Source organism: Equus przewalskii, chromosome 5 (assembly GCF_037783145.1).
Source record: "Equus przewalskii isolate Varuska chromosome 5, EquPr2, whole genome shotgun sequence".
Taxonomy (NCBI): Eukaryota; Metazoa; Chordata; class Mammalia; order Perissodactyla; family Equidae; genus Equus; species Equus przewalskii.
In genome coordinates, this window is record NC_091835.1 from 64,476,153 (window position 1) to 64,501,658 (window position 25,506).

The 25,506-nt window shown below is 42.0% G+C and overlaps 1 protein-coding gene across 8 annotated transcripts in view; it reads left to right on the plus strand.

Moving 5' to 3' along the window:
* ANO6 (anoctamin 6) overlaps nucleotides 1-25,506 on the plus strand; it is a 187,899-nt gene that overhangs the window by 36,994 nt on the left and 125,399 nt on the right. For 2 of the 8 annotated variants that reach the window (XM_070621107.1, XM_070621113.1), the window contains exon 2: nucleotides 4,918-4,980. The exons of 5 other annotated variants lie outside the window; for them this stretch is intronic. In XM_070621107.1, coding sequence (XP_070477208.1) covers nucleotides 4,918-4,980 — 63 coding nt within the window. Of the gene's footprint in view, nucleotides 1-3,615; nucleotides 3,802-4,917; nucleotides 4,981-25,506 lie in introns of all 8 variants that reach the window. One more of the 8 variants, XM_070621112.1, reaches the window with a different exon arrangement.

Genomic DNA, 25,506 nt, shown 5'->3' on the forward strand with positions numbered 1-25,506 from the left:
AGAGCTTCATTTCTACGTAAGGACTTTAAGTGTGGGACCATGGGTCCCCCGATAATAATTAGAAAAAGCAACTTAAAAAGGCAGAGCACCAGATTTGGTCTGAGGCTGTCAGCCCCAACGTGAAGTAATTATGATGCAGTTAGAAAATCCTGTGGCTTAGATTCCAAACAATTTCTGGTCATCAGTATCTCAAAATAATTCACAGAGTTACCAGGTCCTTTCATTTATGAGAGAGAGGAATGACTCCTCATTTATCTTAAGTCTTTTGTGTTGGCAATTCCATCCTTAATTAAAAAAGCATTGGCATTTTCATGATGAAAATGGTCTTCCTGGGTTTATAGCTGAGTCCATTAATGTAGTGTTTCAAAACTGATTGGCGTTAGCCTGAAGAGTTACTTTTATACAAAAGCAACTTAAAAATTCATTTTGGGGTGTCTTGATTTTAAAGATGACTTGAGACATCTGTTCCTCCTGTGTTGGGTCTACTGAATCAGTATTAAGTTCCATAGCACTAAGGAATAAATACAGCGCACTTCACTTCCTCAGAAGATGGATAGCCATTCCCATTCTCTGTTAAGGGGCTTGAGGAGAGCCCAAGGAGACATACCCTGGCTCTATACCTCTCCCTTGTTCTTGTACTCATTTTCTTCTGTATCTTTCAGTGTGAAATAATAATAATGATAATGATGATAGCTATTATATTTCTTAAGTGCTTACTATCAGGCCATGTATTAAATCCCATTTAGTATTCATAAGATCCCCATGAAGATAGGCAGTATGATGCCCATTTTACAGATTTAGAAGCTGAGACCTTTCCCAACTGATCACCTGATTGACCTCCCGATGCCTCTTGATTGATTGATTTCTTGTCATTTCCCTACCAGCTCTAGTCCATTCTGCACATCACTGCTGGTCCCATCCCTGTGGTTTATAACATTCTCCTTCAGAAACGCCTTCAAAGACTCCACACTGCATAGGGATAAAGCCCAAAGTTCAGTATAGGTGCAGGTTGGCCCAACTTCTTTAACCTGATAGCCCACAACCTCCTTACAAGAACCTGCACCTCAGACCTACCCTAAGGTGAACGTGCTGTGTCCTCTCCACCTGTTTCCCCTGCTCCGACATTGGCAAATGCCTACAATTTGCAGGCACTGTGTTAGGATTTTAGGTAGATAGTTCTTGCCTTCATAACTTTGTACTCAGTGGCAAGACTGACCTGGACATAAATCACTTCTCCTTAACCTTTGTGTATCTAGTCCCAGATTGGTTTAGAGCTCTTGTGCTTGGTGAAACTTTCTCCATCCAGTCAAGGCAAAAGTGATTCCCCCGTCCTCTGAATGCAGCCTGGACTGACTGTACCAAGTATTTATCTTCAAGTTTTGATCTTCTTTTCACGTGCCTGGGTCTTAACCCACTTCTAGGTTATAGACTCGAGAGGCAAAGTCTGTGGTTTTACTATATCTCTGAACTCTAAACTCTAATTTTTAAAGAGAGTATTGATTAATTTGTAAAAATCTATAAAATTTTCATAAATAAGCTTTAGCCTTGGACTACCATACTTTTAATATATTCCATTGTGGTCTGAGACCACGTGTATTAAAGTATAAAAAATTAGGTTGGCACACAAATATGGTTTGTTTTCGTGGATTTTTTAAAACCCTGGTGCCAAGTCTTTTTTTTTTGGATTGAATTAATATTACTGTGACACCTTCATCTTCATTAGTTATCAGCACAGGGAGAAAGCCTTTTGAATATAAGCCAAGCCTTAGAAAGACACTAATAAATAAAATATCTTGGGCTCTAGTCCTTCCAGTTGTGGGATTTCTTTAAATTACCATAAAAGATAAGTGGTATGAGCAGAAGGAGTCCTGAATCAGGAGGTAGGAAACATATTCTAGTCTTGGCTCAAGTCACTTAATGGGGTGATCCTGACTTAGTCAGAAGCACCATGAGCCCCAGTTTCTTCACATGTCGCATGAAGCCATCTGTATTACAACGGACATGATGGGGTTTGGACCCATTGAAGACTTTTTCTGTGCCTGTCTGTGTTGTTAGTTGAATTGCATCTGTGTATTTATTTATATGTGGTATTAGTTTGCAAGGCCTGCTGGAACAAAACACCTGCCGACTGGGTGGCTTAAGCAACAGGAATTTATTTTCTCAGGATTCTGGAGGCTGGAAATCGAAGGTCAAGGTGTTCGCACCTTTGGTTTCTTCGGAGGCCTCTCTTCCTGGCTTGCAGATGCCACTTTCTCTGTGTCCTCGCATGGTCTGTTTTGTGTGTGTGCATCCCTGGCGTCTCTTTGCATGTCCGTATTTCCTCTTTTTATAAGGACACCAGTCAGATCAGATTCGGGCCCATTCCAAAGACCTCATTTTAACTTCATCGCCTCTTTAAAGGCCCCGTTTCCAAACATAGTCACATTCTGAGGTATTGGGAGTTAGGGCTTCAATATATTATTTTTAGGAGACTCAATTCAGCCTATAACATCTGTTTAAAATAACATTCATTTGTTTTAAATTGTGAACAGAAAGACCAATATAAAGAAGAACCCCAAAATAGCCATTCACCTATTTAATGCCTATTATTGAAAAGGGGAGGGTATAAGTACATGAAAAGATAGTTCGTACTGTATTGAAGGATGTAAAAGGAAAAATAATGCTCTGCTAACCCTCTACTCCTACAGGAAGGCAACTTCTTTCAGTACATTTACACAATGTTTACCATACAGAGACCAGGTGCATTTGTTTCATGTCTTCATGTCTTATTATAGAATACAGATCTTTCTGTATCGGCTTGTGCTCCGTATTGGCCTTCTTTTAAATGGCTACGTAGTATTCCATTGTGTGTGTGTACCAGATTTTAATTTAACTAGTCGCCAGTTAGTGGGCATTTAGGTTGTTTCGGGGTCCCCTCCTCCCCTTCCCTTCAATGGAGTTGCATTCCTTTTAATACTCATGATGGAAAGAATAGTGACAACCCCCCTAACAAAAATAAGTAGCCCCCAATTTTGGTGAAGACAGCCTCTGCTTTTCACCTTCCTGTTTATTGGTCCTCTTTAGAGTTGTTGTGAAAGGTGTTTCAGTCTTTCTTAGCCTCCGGTACCTGACCATCTGCCAGTGCCTCTCCTTCCTGCCTGATGTGCAAGGAGGGGCTTCCCTTGGCGGCCTCAGGTCATCTCTGTGCAGCAGTCCATCCTCGGGAAGAAAGGCCCTCCGAATCATTAGCAGGCATCGACTATTTTTAGTTAAGTAAAACAGTTTTTCTTGTAAGATTTGCTGTTTCCATGCCCACGACGGCACATGAATCCTTTCTGGCTGCTGCTTCTCTTTGGAGAGGGGCCAGCTTTCTAATGGAATGTGAGCAGTCTGACTAATCAAGATTTACCGCCAAGACCCGGGTGCCCGCTACTCATTGGATTTGCAGACCCTCTGAGCTAAGATGCAGCTCTGAGATGAAGCGCAGTGCAGAGGCCCCATCCTGTCCTTCGGGCCTCCCTCCTTCCCCAGGCCCAGCCTCTTCGCCACAGGTATCATCTGGCATTATTTTATAAGCTGTGCCACGGTACAGATGTTCTTTTCTGAAGAATTACTTGCATTTCTGACTCATTTCAGGAAATGAGGCGGTCTATCAGAGGTGTTCTTCATTTCCAGACCCCCGGAGAGTTCATTTTCTCCTGGGATTTCTAACCACATGTGGGCAGTGCTTTATTTACCCAGATGTGAGAAATAACAGTAATGAACAGTCCTCTTCTAAGGCAGCCTTTACGTCCCCGCAGAATCCAGTGTGAAGGCCCAGAGGTAACTTACTTTCTTATTAATGCGAATATTTCTGAGGCTTTGGTTTCGTGATGCTTGTGGACATGCTGTGTGTATGGGCTTTGGTGCAGGAAAAATATAATTTAGGAACAGCTTTAAGAGGTAGTCTGGAGTGTTTCTAATTACTGTTTGTTTAGTTCTCCATTGCCTAATAAGTGGATTTAAGTAACCTTGGTGGTAGGGAATGTAATGTTCATATTACAGTCAACCATGCACATCAAATTCTAACCAAGTATTGCAGAGAACACACCATGGAGTTATTTTATAGACATATTCTATTGAATTTTAATTTTAGAACTGAGAGCATTTTGGAATGGGCATTTTCTACCTCTCATGCATCAACATGAGTTGTGCATATGCCCCAAATCAACCCTACAGTGTGGTACAACCCCATTTAAAATTCATCGGTGGCCTTTGGCATTCTGTTCTCTTTTTAATTTGACGTGAGGGAGAGAGAGAGGGAGAAACTTAGAGTTTCTCTTTCCTTCCTTTTCCCATTGGCTTGGTATAGGAAACTGAAGTATTAAGAGGGCCTATAACAGTGGTTCTCAACCTTGGCTAGACCTTGGAATCAGCCTGGGAACTTTAAAAAATACTGATGCCTGGGTCCCACCCCAGAGATTCTGGTTTAATTGTCTGGAATGCAGCCTGCCCTGGGGTTTTTAAAAAAGCTCCCTCGCAGGGATGATATTGTGCACTCAGGGTTGAGAACCACAGACCTGAGAGAGCATCTCCTCCAGGGGTTCTCAGCCTTGGCTGCAGACTAGCATTGCCTGGAGAGCTTTTGCAAGAAACACCGATGCCCCACCGGTTGAAACCCTATTTCTAGAGGAGGGACCCAGTATTTTTAGAAAGCTCCCAGATGATTCTGATGCACAGCAAGGGTTAAGGTCAACTGACGTAATCTAGCCACCCTGTGTCATAGATAAGGAAAAATGAGAACTAGAGAGGTCAAATGGCTCGCTCACAGTCAGATCCTAGTTGTTGCAGCAGCAGGTCTGGGATTCAGGTCTGATGCCTCCAACTCGTCTCTTTGCTGCCTAGCACCACCCCCGTATATTTATCTGTTGTATTTATTGATGCCTCCTCATCCCTCAGGTGATGATCCTGCCTCCAAGAGGCCTTTTCTGACTCCTCACGCTCTCCTTCCATCCAGTCAGGGTAAGATGCCCTTCCTTTGTGTTTAAAACTTTACTTACCCTTCCCCTGGGCTGTCAACTCCAGGAGGAGAGGTCCCATAGCTCCTTTATCCTGTCTACAACTTGCTGGCATGTAGTAGAGTCCCACAAAACATTTGTTGAAGTTCCCTAATTTTTTATTTATCAAATAGTCCACAGGGCTTGCTAAAAATAATCTATTTCTATATGCCAGCTTCTGAAAATAGCTTCTGAAAGCAAAAGTTCCTTCTTACCTGTCTGCAGCCCCCTGTACTTTGGGTCAAGGTCCCATACAAGGACTTCCCACCCCTGCCTTCCAGGAGAGAGATTTTTTTTGGCAAAAAAAAGAAAGAAAAATGTTTTTCAGGAAATTTTGATGACCAAACAATGGAACATGATTTCAGTGACCTTCTGTGTTGCTCAAGGTGTTTCCAACATCCAGGGATTTTTGAATATCATACTTAGAAGTGCACGTGACATTGGGGCTGGCCCCATGGCTGAGTGGTTAAGTTCGCACGCTCCACTGCAGGCGGCCCAGTGTTTCGTTGGTTCGAATCCTGGGCACGGACATGGCACTGCTCATCAGACCACGCTGAGACAGTGTCCCACATGCCACAACTAGAAGGACCCACAACGAAGAATATACAACTATGTACTGGGGGGCTTTGGGGAGAAAAAGGAAAAAAAATAAAATCTTTAAAAAAAGGAAACGTGCATGTGGTATAAGTGAAAGGGAGCATGTGGCATTACCCTCAGGCAAAAAGTTGGCTGAAGAAAATAATGCTATTTTATGGAAATATGTTTTAAGGATTAAATTATTTCCTTTATTGTACTGCATATATAACTGAGCAGCCACATTCCGTGAGCACAGCTGAATTAAATCCTTCAGCCTCTCTGGATTAATACGTTAAAATCTTTTCAATTGATTAAAAAAAAAACACTATCCATCTTCTGTCATCTCAGTTTACTTAAGGTCATGCTTGGCCGGTGTCCTGTTTTTATTTGAAAAATATTTCCAGATTCGCAATATTTGTGTTTACTCTCGTCGCTATAACAGAGATTTGTCTCAGAGAGCAGGTTGCAGCCAGTGTCTCTAGCTTACACATGGTGAGGGGGCTCCACAGAAGGGGGACAGAAAGTAGCTGTTTTTTTTGTTTGGAGAATTCAGGGTTAAAGCTTTTAGAGCCAAGACTGCAAACTCAGCTGAGTTGTAGGGTAGATGTTAAGATGGTTTTAGGATGTTGCAGAAAGGAGAGAAGAAAGACCAGAGTGTATGAAATCGTTTTCAAGTCTTAATAGGACTTCATAGTTTCATGCTGTGTGATTGGGAAAGTGGCGATGTGGCAGCGTGTAAGGGAAGCCACTGTATATCAGGGGAAATCTTCCTAGAACAAATAATTCCTTTTTTTTTTTTTCTTTTTTTTGAGGAAGATTAGCCCTGAGCTAACATCTGCCGCCAATCCTCCTCTTTTTGCTGAGGAAGCCTGGCCCTGAGCTAACATCCATGCCCATTTTCCTTTACTTTATACGTGGGACGCCTACCACAGCATGGCGTGCCAGATGGTGCCATGTTCGCACCCGGGATCTGAACTGGCGAACCCCAGGCCGCTGAGAAGCGGAACGTGTGCACTTAACTGCTGTGCCACCGGGCCAGCCCCATAGAACAAATATTCTTAAAAATTTCAGAGAAAGGTAAGTCATTTAGCTGGAGGTAGATGTAAAACATTTTTATATTAAAATATTTTTGAATTATATTGTGAAATATAAAGTACAATGTTTGCATGACTTTTTTTTTAAGATAAAATATGAAATTTTAAAGAACCGCCTGTCTGGGGCTTGCCCCGTGGCCAAGTGGTTACGTTCGCACGCTCCGCTGCAGGCAGCCCAGTGTTTGGTTGGTTCAAATCCTGGGCGCGGACATGGCACTGCTCATCAAACCACGCTGAGGCAGCGTCCCACATGCCACAACTAGAAGAACCCACAACGAAGAATATACAACTATGTACTGGGGGGCTTTGGGGAGAAAAAGGGAAAAAATAAAATCTTTAAAAAAGAAAAAAGAACTGCCTGCCCATTCTCTCCTTTGCTGCTATTTGGATGAAAAATTAACAAACCAATAAGTTTTTGCTAAGTAACCAACTTCTATTACACTAATTTCAGAGGCTCAGCAGTACATTCCAGAAAAGGAGGAGGAGAGAAAGGAAGGGTTTATTACGTAAGACACAGTGTTCAGTGTTTTAAGTCTGATATACTGTCGAATCTTTACGACCTCCTTGCAAATTAGGACTTATTCACACCAATTTTTACATGTGACGAGGTTATATGCATCTGTCCGCTAGGGCGCAGATCCAGAATTTGAATCCAGGTCTGTCTGATTCCAAAGTCCTTGTATTTTTCCACCCAAACATGGTGTCGTATGTCATGAGGTTGGAGAAGTCTCCAGAAGAGACTTGTTATTAACTGAGTATTTGCCACAGTTGTAGAAGCGGACTGACTTTAACTTCCCTTAGAGTTGTTATTTAACACCAACAGTTAACATTTATAAACTTCTGTGACACCCTTAAAAGCATTTTCTCATGATGGTCTGAAGTTCTGACTTTAGAATGACACGTTGTTATTGCAGTGACCCTCAGAGGATTCCAGTGTATTCATTGTCATGATTTACAAGGGAGGAAAGGAACAGTGAGCAATGGCCATTTTTGGTCAAAAGACATAGGGTCAGGTAGAATTTTGTGATATGTCTCTCAGACATCACGCGTTTGACTTGGAGTGGGGAACAGAGCAAAGTGGTTGATCATTTGTGCCTTGCCATGCGATTCCTGGGTTTAAGAATCCTGACTCTATTAGCCACTAGCTGTGTGATCTCAGGCAAATCACCTGACCTCTTTGTGCCTTAGTTTCCTCATCAGTAAGATGAGAACAACAATAACTCGATTGTTGTTTGTTTTAAGAATTAAATAACATAAGGCGTATAAAGAGCTTAGAACATCATGTGATGCAAAGTTCATGCTCCATAAAGGTTTAGCTATTCTTAGTGGACAAAAGCTAGATGGTACACAGCCCAGGGATCCCACTCCTAGATACTGACCCAAAAGAAACGAAAGTGTCCACTAAGACCTTTTAGCAAAAGTTCATAGAAGTTCGTTCATAATAGCTAAAACCTGGAAACAACTTGAATGTCCACCAACTGGTGAGTGGATAAACTGTGCTACATTCATCATTCATTCAACGGAATACTATTCAGCAGCAAAAAGGAACAAATTACTGATTCAGGCAACAACATAGATAAATCTAAAAAGCATTGTGCTAAAAGAAAGAAGCCAGACACAAAAGGCTGCATACTATTTGGTGTTGTTTATATGACATCCTGAAAAGGCAAAACTGTAGAGACAAAAATCAGATCATTGCTTGCCAAAGACTGGAAGTGAGCGGAGGAGACTGACTGCAGAGGGGCAAGAGGCCACTTTTTAGGGTGATGGAATAGCCTGTATCTTCATTGTGGTCGAGGTTACATGATTGTATACATTTGTCAGAACGCATCAGACTTAACAAGGGTAAATTTTTACTGTTAAACCACAATAAACTCGATTAAAAAAAAGTCAGATGCTGCAATATGAACAAAGAAGAGTGGGAGAAAAAGGGATTAGAAATGGTAAATAGTCTGAAGTTGCAGAAACTGCAGCTGTTCTGCAGTTTCAGTGATGTCTAAGATGGGAGGAAGGATTTCATCCATTTTCCTCTCACAGGCTGTGAGTTGGAAAAATGTAGAAACCTATAGACTCGTTGTGTCTTGGCGTAACCTGTCTGATGCTCTTTTCTGTGAGCAGTGGTCTGCTTCCCCAGTTTTTAAGCGTACCTGTTAGAGCTGTTCCTGTTTCACAGGCACAGGGATCTCCTGGGTTGCTTCCTGGGAGAATCCTGAGGGAGGGCTTGCCATGTGCTGAGGCATTCATGGCAACAGAGTGTTGGTGTTCTAGATGAAAAACGAAGTAGTCCAGTACACTTATGGGTAAGGAATGTTATCTCAGAGCATTGTTCATTCATCAGGAGTCACGGAGGCCCTTGGCACTTTGTCCTGGAGCTGATGCTTATCTCAGCAGCACTGGGCACAGTTGACCACTCCCTCCTTCCTGAAATTCTTTCTTTACTTGCCTTCTGTGACGCTCCTCCATCTTGATTCTGCTCACAACTCACTTGGTTTTTCCTCAGGCTCCCCTGCTGGATCCTTCTCTTCCTCTTCCTGGCCTTCTAAACTTCGGAGTGCCGAGAGCTTTGTTCTCTGACCTCTTCCCCATCTCAACTCACTCCTTAGGTCATCTCATTCATTTCCAGAGCCTTAAATACCCTCTATGTGTTGGTGACCTCTACATACTTATCTCCAGTCCCTATCTCTCCCTTGCTTCTCAGTTCCCTGTTTACTTCTCCACTTGGTTATCTAATAGACGTCTCAAATGTAGCACGTCCAAAACCCACTTCTTGATTTGTTTTCTAAACCTAGACTTCTTCCCTTGTTCCTCATCTCAGCAGTGACTCCAGCCAGTTGCCCAAGCCAAAAACCTGAAGTCCTCCTTGATTCTTGCCTTTCTCTCGCTGCTCATATTCCGTTCATTAGCATCTATGCCAAATCCAAGTGCTCCTGACTGCCCACCCCCACACCTAAATCCGAGCCCAGGCGCCACCACGTCTGGCTGGGACTTCTACAGTCGCTTCCTAAGCCATCTTCCTCCCTCCACTCATGTACCTCAGGGCTGAGTTCACACAATAGTCACAGTCATTCTTCTGCTTGATAATTTTATACTGCCTGCAGTGGTTTCTCTACAAACAGTATAAAGTCCAGACTCTTAGCCACGTTGTACTGTAGGCCCCTTCTGCCTCTCTGTCCCCGTCTCTTCCTTCTTCCCGCTCGGCCTGTCTCTCAAGGTGCTCCAGCCACACCGGCCTCTCACTGTCCCCTGACTCACCGCCCTCCTGCCTGGAACACTATTCTCAGCCTGCTCTCATCTCCTTTCACCTCCCAATCCCTTCCTGTCTAGGATCCTTGCTCCTGACGTCATCCAGTTCTCCCTCAAATGCCACCCCCTCGGATCTGGCATCTCTGACTCACCTATCAAAAATATCACTGTTACTCTCTATCCCCTTGACCTGCTTTATTTGACTTCAAAGCATTTGTTTCCACCTGAAATTGTGTGTTTTTGTTTATTGCCTCTGTGCCTTGGTAGATCATAAGCTCACTAAAGACATTGCTCTGGTGCTCAATAAATATTTTTTGAACTACCGAAGGAATAAGTGAATTTATGCTCTGGTACTCATATTAAAAATGAAAGAACCAGGGGCTAGCCGGGTGGTGCAGCGGTTAAGTTCACACGTTCTGCTTCTCGGCGGCCTGGGGTTCACCAGTTCAGATCCCGGGTGTGGACATGGCATTGCTTGGCAAAAGCCATGCTGTGGTAGGTGTCCCACGTATAAAGTAGAGGAAGCTGGGCATGGATGTTAGCTCAGGGCCAGTCTTCCTCAGTAAAAAGAGGAGGATTGGCAGCAGTTAGCTCAGGGCTAATCTTCCTCAAAAAAAAACCGAAAAAACAACAAAAACCCAAACAAACAACAACAAAAATTAAAGAACCAAACACCTTTCTAGACCCTAACATCCCTCTCCATCTCACCTCATTTTTATGTCCCCTTTTAAGGCAGAATTTCTGAAATGTTACTTAGATGTGCTATAAGCTCTTCATTACTCATTTCCTCTTCACCCTGTTACAATCTGGCATCTTTTCCATCATTCTTGTGAAATGTATCAGGGTCATTCAAAATCTGTGTGTTGCTGCTTCCAATAGATGACATTCCTATCCTGTCTTAACTAGATCTCTGAGTAGGTTTAAGCACAGTTGTCCATTCTGTTCTTTTTTTTTTTTTTTTTTTTAGGAAGATTAGCTCTGAGCTAACATCCGTGCCCATCTTCCTCTACTTAATATGTGGGAGGCCTGCCACAGCATGGCTTGCCAAGCGGTACATAGGTCCACACCTGGGATCCAAACCGGTGACCCCCGGGCCACAGAAGCAGAATGTACAAACCCAACTGCTGTGCCACTGGGTGGCCCCTCCATTCCGTTCTTGAAATTCCTCTTAACTTGGCTTCCCCCTTCCCTACTAGCCATTCCTTGGTCCTTTGCTGGCATTTCCTTCTTTTTGGGACCTCTGAATGTTGAGAATTCTTCAGGGTGTGACTTAGGCTCTCTTCTCGCTCTACGCACTTATCTATTCCCAGGGCTTTAAATAGCATCATTGAGCTGATGACTCTCCAGTGTATTTGTTCAACACTAGCCTCTCCTGAGCCGTAGACCCTACATCCTACTGCCTCCTTGATGTCTCTTTGGACGTCTCATGCCTAAGGAGGAACTCTTGATTCACTTCTATATCCCGTCTACCCAAACCTGCCTTTCCACATCCAGTCTTTGCCATCTCAGTAAATGGTACCACCATCCTCCCCGTTTCCAAAGTTGGAAATCTGGGTGTCATCCTTGGTTTCTCCTTTATTGATGCCCCCCCCTTCCCCCAGTAATTTAGTTCTACCTTCAAAATATATTTTGAATTTGTCTTCTCTGTCTCCACTACTACTCTCTTGGGCCAGCTTTGTTACCTGGACCTCAACAGTATCTGATACCTGGTCTGTTGTTTCTGCTCTGGTCACAGCAGAGTGCTCTGTCATTCTGTGATGCCACACACTGCTTACAGTCCACGCACGGTGTAATACGGTGCCTACCTCCTCATCAACCTCATTTCTCCACTCCCCTCCAGTCACACTGACCTCTTTCCATCACATCCTTGAGCACACCAAGATATTTTCTGCTTCAGAACCATTGGCTTGCTTTTCCCCTTCCTTGAATGTTCTTTCTTTAGCCCTGCATGGCCAAATGCTTTTCATCCTTTACTTCTCAACTTAAACATCCCCCCTCAGGGAGCCTCCTGTGACCACACTGCCCAAAATACTTCCCTCTCTTATTCTCTATCATAGCAACCTATGTACTTCCTTCTTGTCACTAAGCAGAGGCAGTTCTTTAAAAAGTATTTACTTTTAGTTTTTATTATGGAATATAAGTTCCCCAAAAAGGGACTTTTTCTGTCTTGTTAACTGTTACATCTTCTGTATCTAGGTATCAGAATGGGGATTCTTATGTTTATATGTGTTGTGTTGTGAGATGCTTGACATGAATCCTCACCCCCATTTTTCTAAAAAGGGAAAAAGTTTTTGTCAAAGTTTTGTATAATTAGTTTATAAAGTTTACATAATTAGGAAATGAAATAATACTATAAGATTTGTTACGAAAAACAGCATCTCCCCTTTCATTTTCTGTTCCCCAGAGGCAAGTGTTTTCAACTTTAGCTGATTATTTTTAGTAATTACTTTTATAACTTTAATGAACATATTTGTACTGTTGCTTATCTATTTTTTAGTTTTAGGAGTTGTCTATTGATGTAAAAGTGAGTAGCTTGCTGTCGTCTTTCCCTGCCCCCTCCCCTCTCACACAACTTTCCCATCCTCCTAATTGTAGTTGTATTGTAATTTTGGTAAGATCAATATGCAGTGTTTACTTTATTATAACTGTGTAATATTTTCCACACAAGAGCCCTGTAATATAGTTTGATTATCTTTCCTCTCAAGACTACACAGCAGATATTGATTTTTTTCTCTTAGTTTTTGATGTACTTATGAATATTCAGCCTCAGACTCTGCTTGAGTTGTAATCTCCTCTTAATTAGTCAACCACCTAGAGAATCTATTACAGTCATCTTTTGGGGGAAATTCCTACCAGAGCTTTCTGATCTTCGCTCTGTCTAGGCTGCTCTTTGGTTTCCGAACAGCTAGGGTTTTGCCTTCACCACCCTCCTGAGGACTCCTTGTGCCTCTCTGGTATTGCAGCTGTCAATCTTTGGAGCTTACGACTTATTTCTTTGTTGGTTTACTACTTCATTTTGGTGGAGCACATGCTCCAGTTTCTTATGGAGAAAGGGTATAAGAGAGGTTTTTTGAGACTTGCAGGTGTGACAATACCTTTGTTCTCCCCTGGCTTTTAATTGATGGCTTGACTAAGTTTATCATTCTAAGGTAGAAATTGTCTGTTCTCAGAATTTTGGAGCCTCTATCTTCCAGAGTTGCTCTTGAGAAGTTCCTGCCATTCTAACTTAAAATCCTTTGTATGAAACTCTTTCTTCCTGGAAATTCCATAATGATGTACCTTGGTGTAGAGAAATCTGTTTGCATTTAATATACTAGAAACTCTGTTGGCCTTTTCACTGTGGAATCCCTCTTATTCCCACCCCACCCCTGTCCTTTCTTTAAAGGGAACAATGTCCTTCAGTTCTGGAAACTTCTTTCCTTGGCAATTACTTCCCCTCCATTTTCTTTGATAATGAACACTCTGTTACTATTTGGATACTGGCTATGCCCAATTGGCCCCGAAACTCTCCTTGTGTTTTCCATCTCTTTGTCTTTTTGTTCAACTTTCTTGGACATTTCCTGAAATGTATCTTTCTCGCCTTCTATTGAACTTTTAATCTGCCATCATTTTAATTTCTAAGAGCTCTTTTTTATTTTCTGAATCTTTTTCTCTCTTTGATAACATCTTGTTCTTACTTCATGGATGTATTTTTCTCAGATCTCTGAAGATGCTGGGGTTTTGGTCTTTTTCTTTTTTAATTAAATTTTTTTTTTTTGCTGAGAAAGATTAGCTCTGAGCTAACATCTCTCGCTCATCTTCCTCTTTCTTATTTGCTTGAGGAAGATTAGCCCTGAGCTAACATCTGTGCCAGTGTTCCTCCACTTAACATTTTTTTTCACTCTTTTTTTTTTTTTAAGATTCGCACCTTAGCTAATATCTGTTGCCAGTCTTTTTTCTTCTTTTTCTTCTTCTCCCCAAAGTCCCCTGGTACGTAGTTGTAAATTCTCGTTGTAGGTCTTTCTGGTTCTGATATGTGGGACGCTGCTTCATTATAGCTTGATGAGCAGTGCTAGGTCCACACCCAGGACCTGAACTGGTGAAAACCGGGGCTTCAGAAGCAGAGCACACAAACTTAACCACTAGGCCATGGGGCCGGCCCACCTCCACTTTATATGTGGGCCACTGCCACAGCATGGCTGAGGAGTAGTGTAGGTCCATGCCCAGGATCTGAACCCATGAACCTGGGCCACCAAAGCAGAGCGTGCTGAACTTAACCACTATGCCATGGGGCTGGCCCCTGTTCTTTGTTTTTTTTAAATTTCTTCTTCCTGTTCTTTTCTCTCTCTTCAAGTGGCTTTGCTGTTTCTCTGTTAGATACTTTCCTTAATATTTGGAAACTCTTGCTCTTCCCTCTTGTTTTAGATTAACTATCTGAAAAGATGGCTGGAAGTTCTTTGATAGTGGACGGGGTTTGGCAATTCTGGGCTTCCTTCTAGGGTGACCTGGCTGGGATGTTTCTTTTTGTTTTGTTTAGGGTATCCTGATAGTATTTTTAGGTCTTTTTTTTTTTTTTTAAGCTGATCAGATTCCCCAGAGAAAATATGACTAGTCAGAAAGCTACGTAGAGACTGGAGTCTTTTATTGACTTTTGTTGACTTTTTTATTGACTGATCTTTTATTGACTCTTTTCAGAGAACACATTTCCAGTCTTCTCCTAGGTGGGGCGTGGGGGTTTGGAGGCAATCACTTATTTTCAAGGAGTGAGGGAGAGAATCTGGGGCTCTAACTACTTCTTAAACAGACTTTCAGTCAATTCTCCACCCCACCTTCACCCCCACTTCCAGAGGAACCTGGTGCTGCCAGTCCCTCAGCCTCATGGGGGTTTATAATTTAAATGAAGTTGCTTCTAGGTGGTCCTAGTTTTGGATTGAGCTTTCTCCAGTTGGCTAAGCCAGTTGCTGTTAGACCATTTGCTCTCTCCATCTTCCAAAATTGTGTTACTATCTCTTCTTCTGTGCTCTTTGTCTTTATCTGTTTGTGTTAGTATTTGAGGAGGGGTAGAACTAAATGCACATATTCAGTACTCCATCTTTACGGAAAAGTTTCACTTGACATGAGTTTTAAATTTTTATGAGGCTTGTTTGCACTTCAGTTCATGAGGCATTTGATCATGAAACAGATTTCTGTATAAGTTGTGAATCTCCATTTTCACCAACTTCACTTCTTTTCCTACTTATGGGGGGGGGGTGAGGTATGGTGGAAAGTTCCCTGGGCTGAAAGTTAGGAGACTTGGATTCTATTTCTAGATTTGCTACAAACTGTTTAATCCTGGACATTCTCTCTCGTCATTATTTCCTCATCTATACGACCAGGCAATTGAAATAGATGATTTGAAGATCTCTTTGTACCCATAGATTGATTTTATTTCCAAGAAGTTAAGATAATCCTGTGTAACTGAACACCAGGTTAGGAAACAGAGCTGTAGCAGCCAACTGAGGAAATGCAAAATTTAAGCTTCTCCTTGTATTTGTCAGTCTCTGTAACTCTGACATCTTTAAAGTCTCAAGTAAAATTGCAACCCACATTTCATGAACAAGAAACTGTTAAAAGGTTAAAAATTCTGAAATTTTTTTCTCTGGGCTATTTTCAGCTGATCGCAGTTCAGCTCCAAAACATACTTGGCTTCATGTTCTCGATAGCTAGATAAAGCGTTAGTTCTGAGCCAGAAAAACAGGAAAGATAATAGAGAAAGAGGTCTATTTTTTTGCCTTTTCCCCTCTGGCAGGGATGGCCATCCTGGTAGCACCCTATGTGGATGTGGCCTTCCCCTCCATGCCGCGTGTGAGTAGATAATAGCCCGGCTGTATTTTCTCCCTCCCCCACCTTGCTGTTTCTCAGTGAGATGGAAAGACAGTGTGGACGTTGCATGTCACTGTGGTTTTGACTGGCGGGGGTGATTACCAACCCAACGTGCTCAGCAGTGGTCAGTACAATGACTGAGGAGAAATGTGATCTCTGAGGTCAGGGACCTTGTGGCCCAGAGACCGCAGTGAGGTTCCTAAGGGCACTGCTTCTCAAATTGGGGTGCACAATAGAGCCACCCCTGCCCCTGTTACTAAACCAGACTCGGTGGGCGGGGTGTAGGAATCATTTTGTGAAAGTTCCCCAGGTTATGATGTTATGTTGGCTCCTTATGCTGACTCTGGGGAACTATCTTCTTAGGGACAGGAGGCTAAAAAGAAAATCAGAGTTGTGAGCATTTGCAGAACTCAGGAGAAAAGAGCAGGACAGACGCTGAACCCAGCACAGCAGCCAGCTGATGCGCGAATCCATCGCAGCAACGATTTCAAACTCTCACCGCCTTCCTCAGTCTCCGCTCTGCATCCTCTCCCCTCACTCTTTATGGATCATCTTGCTTCTGAAATGAGAGACGAATGGAAACTTTCAGGGGATACTGCCTCAACTTCCTTTCTCTCCTTCCCTCAAAAAAAGGTTGTGTGTGTGTGTGTGTATAATGCACACTTATCTTTGCTTTTCCGATTGAGGTTTACCCCTCTACATATGTCTCTCTACATCAGTGATCCCCCCTATGTATTTTTCTTTTATTCTTTTCCATCAACATTTGTGTGTGTGTGTCTGACTATGTAATATAAATACATATTTCATCTTAGAAAACAAGGCACCACAAACAAAATTTACCTTCCTCAAAGAGACATCTGATATGGACGCTGCATTGGGAACCTTTATCTAAAAGTGTTAACAGATGCCGTGGGATAAATTACACAGGAGCTGGCCTCGGGGGGAGCCCTGAATATTTTCAGACGTAAAGGTCCACAGAGGATACCAGAGAGCTGGAAGAACCTCTCAGAGAAGGAAAGCAAGAAAAGGGAGTCTTCAAAAGAAGTCGTGGTCAGCTGTGTCAAAGGTGGTTGAGATGTCGAGTAAGGCAGAAATGTAAAATGGGCATTAGGTTTAGCAGTGTGCAAGTCATGGATGACCTTAGCCAGACCTGGACGGTGGGAGGTAGAGGCCGAATCCCCATTGGAGAGTTGCCGGCTCCCTTAGAGCCCTGGCAGGAGTATTAAGGATTTTGGACTGTGTTGTAATGCAATAGATGCAGTGGAAAAGGCTGATAAAGTTGTTTTTCCTTTTTATGGTAGCCTCTTATCTTTATTGTTTTGTTCTGATTACCAAATCATTATATACTCATTGTAAAAGTTTATTTTATTTTATTTGTTTATTTATTGAGGAAGATTGGCCCTGAGCTAACATCTGTTGCCAATCTTCCTCTTTTCGCTTGAGGAAGATGGTCACTGAGCTAACATCTGTGCCAGTCTTCTTCTGTTTTTGTGGGATGCTGCCACAGTGTGCCTTGATGAGCAGTGCTAGGTCTGCGCCCAGGATCTGAACCTGTGAACCCCGGGCCTCCAAAGTGGAGCATGTGGTCTTTACTACTACGCCCCTGGGCCGGCCCCATTATTATTATTTTTTTATTTTAATTTTGTTTCGCAGGGAAAGATTCTGAGATAACGTCTGTTGGCAATCTTCCTCTTTTTTTCCCCTCCTCAAACCCCATTGCATGGTTGTATGTCCTTGTTGTAAGTTGGTCTAGTTTCTATGTGAGCTGCTCCCACAGCATGACAGCTGACAGACAGGTGGTGTGCTTCCGTGACTGGGAAGCAAACCGGGGCCGCCAAAGCAGTGAGATCACCGAACTTGAACCACTAGGCCATCAGAGCTGGCTCTTAAAGTTTTAAACATTAAAAAATAGAACCGAGAGGAATCTCCATAATTGCATTCCCTCGTATATAACCACTGTTAATAATTTGAGATACTTCCTTCAAGATTTTTCTGTGCACATGCTACCGCAACACACACTTAGACACATCTACTTTACAAAAATTGGGTTTATTGCGTATAGTCTGCTAAAGCTTATGTTTTCACCTGCGTATTTCAGATATCCCACTGCATGAGGCAGATGGGAAGTGTTCTGTTGTGCTGTAGTATTCTCTGGAGATTTGTTTCAGACATTTTTGCTCTCTCACATAATGCTACACTGAACGTACTTGTGCATTCCTTTCCTATATGTCCAGGAATTGCTGTGCAGCGAGTTCCTAAAGTGGAATTGTGAGTCACAGGGCGTGACTGTTGAGATTCTGATACTGCTGCAGTGCCCAAGGGGAGGCTTTTTTTGGATTGTTTTGTTTTTAAGATGGAAGAAATATGAGCACGATGAGGGGCAAATAAAGAGTAGGTTGAAGTCACAGGAGAAAGTGCTGAATATCCGATAAGGGAGAAGGTCAGTGGGAATGGAAACCAAGGCATGGAAGGAGGCCTTAGGCTGAGGAAGGGAGATCAGATGAAGCGGCGGACAGGGTCCACAGCGACTGCTACATCCCCAGAGCCTTGCCCAGTCCTGGTGCATAGCAGGCACTCACCAAATGCTTGTTGGTTGAATGAATAAACGAATGTAGTTTGGCTGATTTGGCAATAGAACTTAATTTTTCCAGCTGAGAGCATCTAGTTTTCCCACTTTCTCTACAAAATCGGAGGTTAAGATGTGCTACTGAAACTGGTGAAGGAGGGGTTGGAGATTTGAAAGGCCCTTCTTGCTCAATGAGCCCAGTGGCCAGGTCAAACAGGGCTGCTAGCTTAGGCATCTCTTACCTTCCTCTCTAGTTAGCCTGCAAGGCCTGTTGATTCTAACACCTTGAGATCACTGGACTGCATCTAATTCTATTCATTCCCACTACCACCATCACTACGTTGGTTCCAGCCTGGATTTCCTTATGAGAGCAGCCTCTTCGATGGGCCCCTGTTTCCTCTTGTGCATCCCTCAGCACTCGGTTTAGGGGCCGCCTTCTCCACCCCCAGCCTGGCTGGCTTAGGACTCTCTTCTTTGTCTCCCCAGCCCTGTGCACGCATCTGTTCTCCCTGGATGGTCACTTGTGTTTATTTACCTAAAGCCTTCATATGTAAATGTCTTAAGGGCCATTTTTACATCTCTCAGACCTACTATAGTGTTTACCTCATGTTGCGTGCTAAATAAGTGACAGATATTATTATTATTTTAAATTCTAGATTATTTTTTAATTTTTTTCCTTTTTCTCCCCAAAGCCCCATGATACATAGTTGTATATTCTTCGTTGTAGGTCCTTCTAGTTGTGGCATGTGGGACGCTGCCTCAGCATGGTTTGATGAGCAGTGCCATGTCCGCGTCCAGGATTCAAACCAACGAAACACTGGGCCGCCTGCAGCGGAGCGCGCGAACTTAACCACTCGGCCACGGGGCCAGCCCCAACGGGTGTTATTTTATGTGTGAAAGTCTGATGCTTACATAAACTTGGTACATGGAAGGAAGGACAGGGACAAAAACCGGCATGAGATGAACTCACAAAGGATCAATAGCTTAAGACATTTGATCCTGGAACAAAGCCTCAGGATTATTACTCCTTGGGGAGAGGCAATCTGATTTAAGTGTTATTTGTATTATTATTTTTGTAATTAGTACTTTAAATGCATATTTTGAGAAAATTTACATACCTTGCATCTCCTAGGTGATTTACCTATGTTCAGATGACCTGTTTATTTTTAAAATCTCAATTAAAGAACTACTTTGTGGTATTTTCTAGAATAGAAATGCCTGAACCTCCTTGGCTGCATCTGGCCAGCTGGAGGATAATCACATAATTGAAGTCCCTGATGGGATTCTAAAAAGAAATGACCTTCCAACCCATTAAATAAAGAGCTCCCAAATTGGGATGGAATGTTCCAGTTGGGATCTGCCTGCCTCCCCTCCATCACCATGCCCCCGCCCCCATCTACTGGGGAGAGTGGTAGGAGATCTTTAGCAGCTGGCGACAGGACTAGTGTTTCAAGTTATAGAATCAAAGTGTAATGAAAGAAGAGCCCCAAAGAGTTGGTTATTTTTTTCTGTGGAGCAAACAGCAAGGGTTCAGACCTTCTAAAGCGTTACATTTGCAGCTGAAAAATGTTGTGGTCCGATTAATGAGAGTAATTGACAGGACTCCTCCACATCCCTGGGACAGTCTAGAGAGGCATTTGTGAGGGTCATAGTGCTGGATAAAGAGATTAGCACCCCGGGGCAGGGTCCAGATGCTTCTTGCCAAGACCCTTCCTCCCACCGGAGGTCTGAGTTTCTCTCAACAGTTACCTATTCACAGCACATTTGCTGCATCCGCAGTTAGGATGGCTACGCCAGTCCTGCAGCATGAGGGAGTGACTGGGGCCCGCTCTGGGTGCCCCACTTCCCAGAAGTCACCTGAGGAGGATGAGGCTTTTGCTGCCATCCTTCCGCTTGCCTCTCATTGTGTTACCGCTGAGCAGCGGCTGCACAGGGGGTGGTGACCGAATATAAATTTGAATCCCCTCAACCATATAGGCATTCAATTCTATTTAGCCTAAGATAATATGCTGAACTGTCAGAACTGATCCATTCAAAAGGAATTTTTGTCATCTCAGTCTATTTTTAACGACGGCTTAAAAAATGTATTCATACGTTCAAAATTTAAGCAATGGGCATGATTTAGAAATACCTAAATAATAATACAGTAGAGAATGCATAAAAACGGGATGAAATAGACTAATGTGTTTCTTGAGTTCTCTTCATTTTCCATGTAGACTGAATTTATAGATACTCTCCTGATTTTTGAAGTAATAGATCATTTAATAAACTACTGTCGACGTCTTTATTTCTCAACATATTCCAAAGGCTATACCCCTCTTTCAAAAATGAGAAGAACTTCAGGGAGATTCAGCCAACATTTTTTCCCCTCTCGTTATGTAATCCTTGTAGCTAATGTTTGTCTAGGTTTCCTATGTGCAGGCACCATGCTAAACACTTCACATGCCACAGCTCATTTCATCTTCAAAAGAAGCCTGCAAGGAAGTGCTGTTCACTCCATAGTTCAGGTGCGGACTCTGAGGCCTGGAAAGGTTGGATAAGCTGCCCAGGGTCACACCTTTTGGAGGTGGTGGGTCTGGGATTTGAATTCAGGTCTGTCTGACTCCAGCAGCAGCCTTAGAGAAGTTGTGCATCCATTTGGTCAGTCGCTCGGCAGATAATCATGGAGTGCACGGGGTGGCCCAGACACTATTCTAGGTGCTTGGGATCCAGCTACAAATAAGGCAAAATCTCTGCCCTCTTGGAAATCACATAATATATATAACTAAGTAATTATTAAGTGCTAAAGGAAAGGACAGCAGGAGAAGGTGACAGAGAATAGTGGCTCTACCCTGGGGGTGGATTTTTGAGGGACAGCCTCTCTGAGGCAAGGATTGAGCAGAGACTTGAATAATGCAAGAGAGCAAGCTACCTAAGGTCAGGGGGCAGTGTAATATAGTGGTTATAATCTTGGCCTGTGGGCTCCTGGGTTCAAATTCCTGTTCTCCTGCTCATTAGCTGTGGGATCTTGGGCAAAATACTTGACTTCTCTGTGCCTCTTCATCAGTGATGTAAAGGTGACTATGATACTTACCTTTACCCTATAGGGCTGTTGTGAGGATGAAATGGGTTCATCTGTCTAAGAAACCCCACCTACTGCTGCCTGGTACAGCCTAACCCACAATGAGTAGCATATTGTTAACTACTTTTTTTTAGTAAGATACACATAACCTAAAATTTACCATTGTAACCATTTTTGTTTTTCCCCTGAGGAAGATTAGCCGTGAGCCAACATCTGTGCCAGTCTTCCTCCACTTTATATGTGAGTCCCCACCACAGCATGGCTGATGAGTGGTGTAGGTCCATGACTGGGATCTGAACCTGTGAACTTGGGCTGCTGAAGTGGAGTGCACTGAATTTAACTACTATGCCACGGGGCTGGCCCAGCATTGTAACCATTTTTAAGTGTACAGTTCACTGGCATTCACATTGTTGTGCAACCATCCCCACCATCCATCTCCAGAACTTTTTCATCTGCAAAACTGAAAGTCTGCTTCTGTTAAACAATAATTCCCCATTGCTCCCTCCCCCAGCCTCTAGCAGCCACCATTCTGCTTTCTGTCTGTAGGAATTGAACTACTCTAGACACCTAAGATAAGTGGAGTTACACAATATTTGCCATGTTGTGACTGGCTTATTTCACTTGGCGTAATGTCCTTGGGTTTCATCCATGTTGTGATATGTGTCAGAATTTGCTTTTCAAGGCTAACTAATATTCCATTGTGTGTTTTGCTTATCCATTCGTCTGTTGATGGACACTTGGATTGCTGCCACCTGTTGGCTATTGTGAATATTGCCGCAGTGAGTAGGGTGTGCAAATATTTGTTCGAGTTCCTGCTTTCACTTCTTTTGGGTATATACTATATATAGTTTTATAATCTACTTTTTCACATTGAAATATATTGTTAAAATTTTCTGTCATGAATATTCTTCTACAAAATTATTTTAAATAGGTACTCTCATATAGCTGTATCCTAATTGATTTAAGCCATCAAATATTATTTCCTAGAAATAGAACTATAAGATTGAAGGGTATGACTAATATTAAAGCTTTGGCTGCATTTGCCAAGTTGCCACCCAGAAAACTCATACAACCTGACACTGTCTATGTGTTCTCTGCATCTTTCCTAATATTAGGTATTAATCACTGTTTTCTGTCAATTTGGTCATTAAAAATGGTATATCAATTCTGGTTTTCTATTTACGCAAATTTTAGAGTTCGCTTTCTCTGTTAGAGTTTATTTGTGGCTGATTACTAGGGGAAAGATTGACTTGGTAAACATCCAACTTGTGAAATGGTGGGAAGTGGCAATCTCTGGGCCCTTCCTTCTTGGTCTTTCCTGTGAGCCTTTTGCTCTGTGTGGATGTGACAAGCTGCTGTAATTGGGATTTAAGTTCTGTTATTGTGTGATGAATACGTTCTTACTAGTTATATTTTCACAGTTCCTTACTTACAGTTCAAAAATCCAAAAAGTGTTGAAAAAAAATTTGAACTCATCTGCTGGAGAAACCTGACCTTGGCCAACAGGAGACCGCTTATGTTTTTTTTCCTTTATCCCACTTAGAATGACTATTCATATTTTTGGCTACAAAATATGAATGTGTTTGAGTAAGGGGTGCATCATATTATACGGTATATGTGTGTAAGAGCTATTTTCTTTTTGAATTCTGAAAAACTCTGAAACACAAGTTTTCGCATCAAAGGTTTTGGATAAGAGAATGTGGACCTATAGTTATCAATTTTTTTCCTTCTTGGATTTCCCTGTTCTCTTCCCTCCTGGGCTTCAAAAACTGCTTTTGAAATTAGGCCTACTCTGGTAGTTAAGCATGAAGTTATGAGTCAAATGTACTTTGAGTTTAAAGACAATAGGAATTGAAGAGTGGTGTCTTTTTTCATCCCCGGGACATGTATAATCACTGTAATCTGGGTCCTGACAGGTCAGTGACTAGAACCAAGTTTCAGCTGAGCCACAGCCAACTGCAAACTCAGGGTGGTGTTCAGTTGGGAACCCTGAGGGTCTGAGGAGCCCTGAACCAGTTGGACTGTGAAGTGATAGCTTTCCAAGATGTTTTTGGAACATATTTCTATAATTAATACCATTTGTCCTTTATAGAACATCAGCTGTTCTTAGCCAAGCTTTTAAAAAAACAACTTCAAATTGGTTAAAATTAAATAAAAATACTTTTCTGTTATATCATCAATAATTGTTAGTTATTAGATTTAAATTATTAAGTTGTTAAAATAGTAAGGGTTGCAGAAATGGAAAAACTGACTCAAATTCATTGAATTTGCAAGGGGCCCCAAATAGCGAAAACACTTTTGAAAAAGAACAGCAAAATCAGAGGACTCCCATTTCCTGATTTCACAACTTATGACAAAACTACACTAATCAAAAATCAGTAATCAAAAACAGTGTGGTACTGGCATAAGAGTAAACATATAGATCAATAGAATAGAATTGAAAGTCCAAAAATAAATCTATATATCTCTGGCAAATTGGTTTTTGAAAAGGATGCCAAGTACAGTCAATGAGCAGAGTCTTTGTAACAAATGGCATTGTGGCAACTGGATTTCCACACAAAAAGAATGAAGTTAGACTTCTACTTCACATCATGTACATAAGAGCTAAAACCATAAAACTCTTAGAAGAAAACAGAGAGATAAATCTTCATGACCTTGGATTTGGCAATGGGTTCTTAGATATAACACCAAAAGCGTGAGCAATGACAACAAAAAAATAGATAAATTAAACCCCTCAAAATTACAAACTTTTGTTCATCAAAGGACATTATTGAGAAACTGAAAAAGACAACTAACAGAGTTTGAGAAATATTTGGAAATCACGTATGATAAGACTTTAATATCCACAATATATAAAGAACTCCTACAACTCAACAAAAAGACAACCCAACTGAAAAATGGGCAAAGGATTTGAGTAGACATTTCTCCAAAAAAGATATACAAATGGCCAGTGGGACATGGAAAGATGCTCAACATCATATGCCTTTAGGGAAATGTAAATCAAAACCACAACACTGGGGCTGGCCCTGTGGCCAAGTGATCAAGTTATGTGCTCTGCTTTGGCGGCCCAGGGTTTCACTGGTTTGAATCCTGGATGCAGACATGGCACCACTCATCAGACCATGCTGAGGCGGCATCCCACATAGCACAACTAGAAGGACCTGCAGCTAGAATATACAACTATGTACTGGGGGGCTTTGGGGAGAAGAAGGGGGAAAAACCCCATAACACTATTTCATAGCTACCAGGATGGCTAGAATTTCATAAAAACAGAAAATAACAAGTGTTGGTGAGGATATGGAGAAATTGGAAACCTCATGCTTTGCTGATGGGAATGTAAAATGGCGCAGCAGCCACTGTGGAAAACAGTTTGGTGGTTCCTTAACAAGCTAAACTTAAAATTACCATGTGACTCAGTAATTCCTTTCGTAAGTATATACCCCAAAGAATTGAAAACAGGGAATCAAACAAATGCTTGTATGTCTTTAGTTGTTGTAACATTATTCACAATAGCCAAAAGGCACAAAAAACCCAAGTGTCCATCAACAGATGAATGGATAAGCAAAATGTGGTATACACATACAGTGGAATATTATTCAGCCATAAAAAGGAACAAAGTTCTGATGCAGGCTACAACATGGATGAACCTTGACATTATTATGCTAAGTGAAATAAACCAGAAACAAAAGGACAAATGTTGTATGATTCCACTTGTATGAAATATCTAAAATAGGCAAATTCATAGAGACAGAAAATAGATTAGAGGTTACCATGGACTAGGGGGAGGGGGAAGTGGGGAGTTATTGCTTAAGGGTTACAGAGTCTCTGAGGTGATTAAAAAAAAAAAGTTTTGGAAATAGAGGTGATGGTTGCACAACATCATGAACAGAATTAATGCCACCAAATTTACACTTAAAAATGGTTAAAATTGGCAACTTTTATGTTTTATATATGTCACAGTAAAGAAGTTTTTTAAGATGGTGAAGGAACCAATGAATTCAATTGGGATCTGATAGGTTTGTAGTATACATTGGACTTTTCTATAAAGGCATTACCTGATCTGGTTGCGATGTGAGAATGGATAATGTGATGATAGTTCCCAGCTCTTCA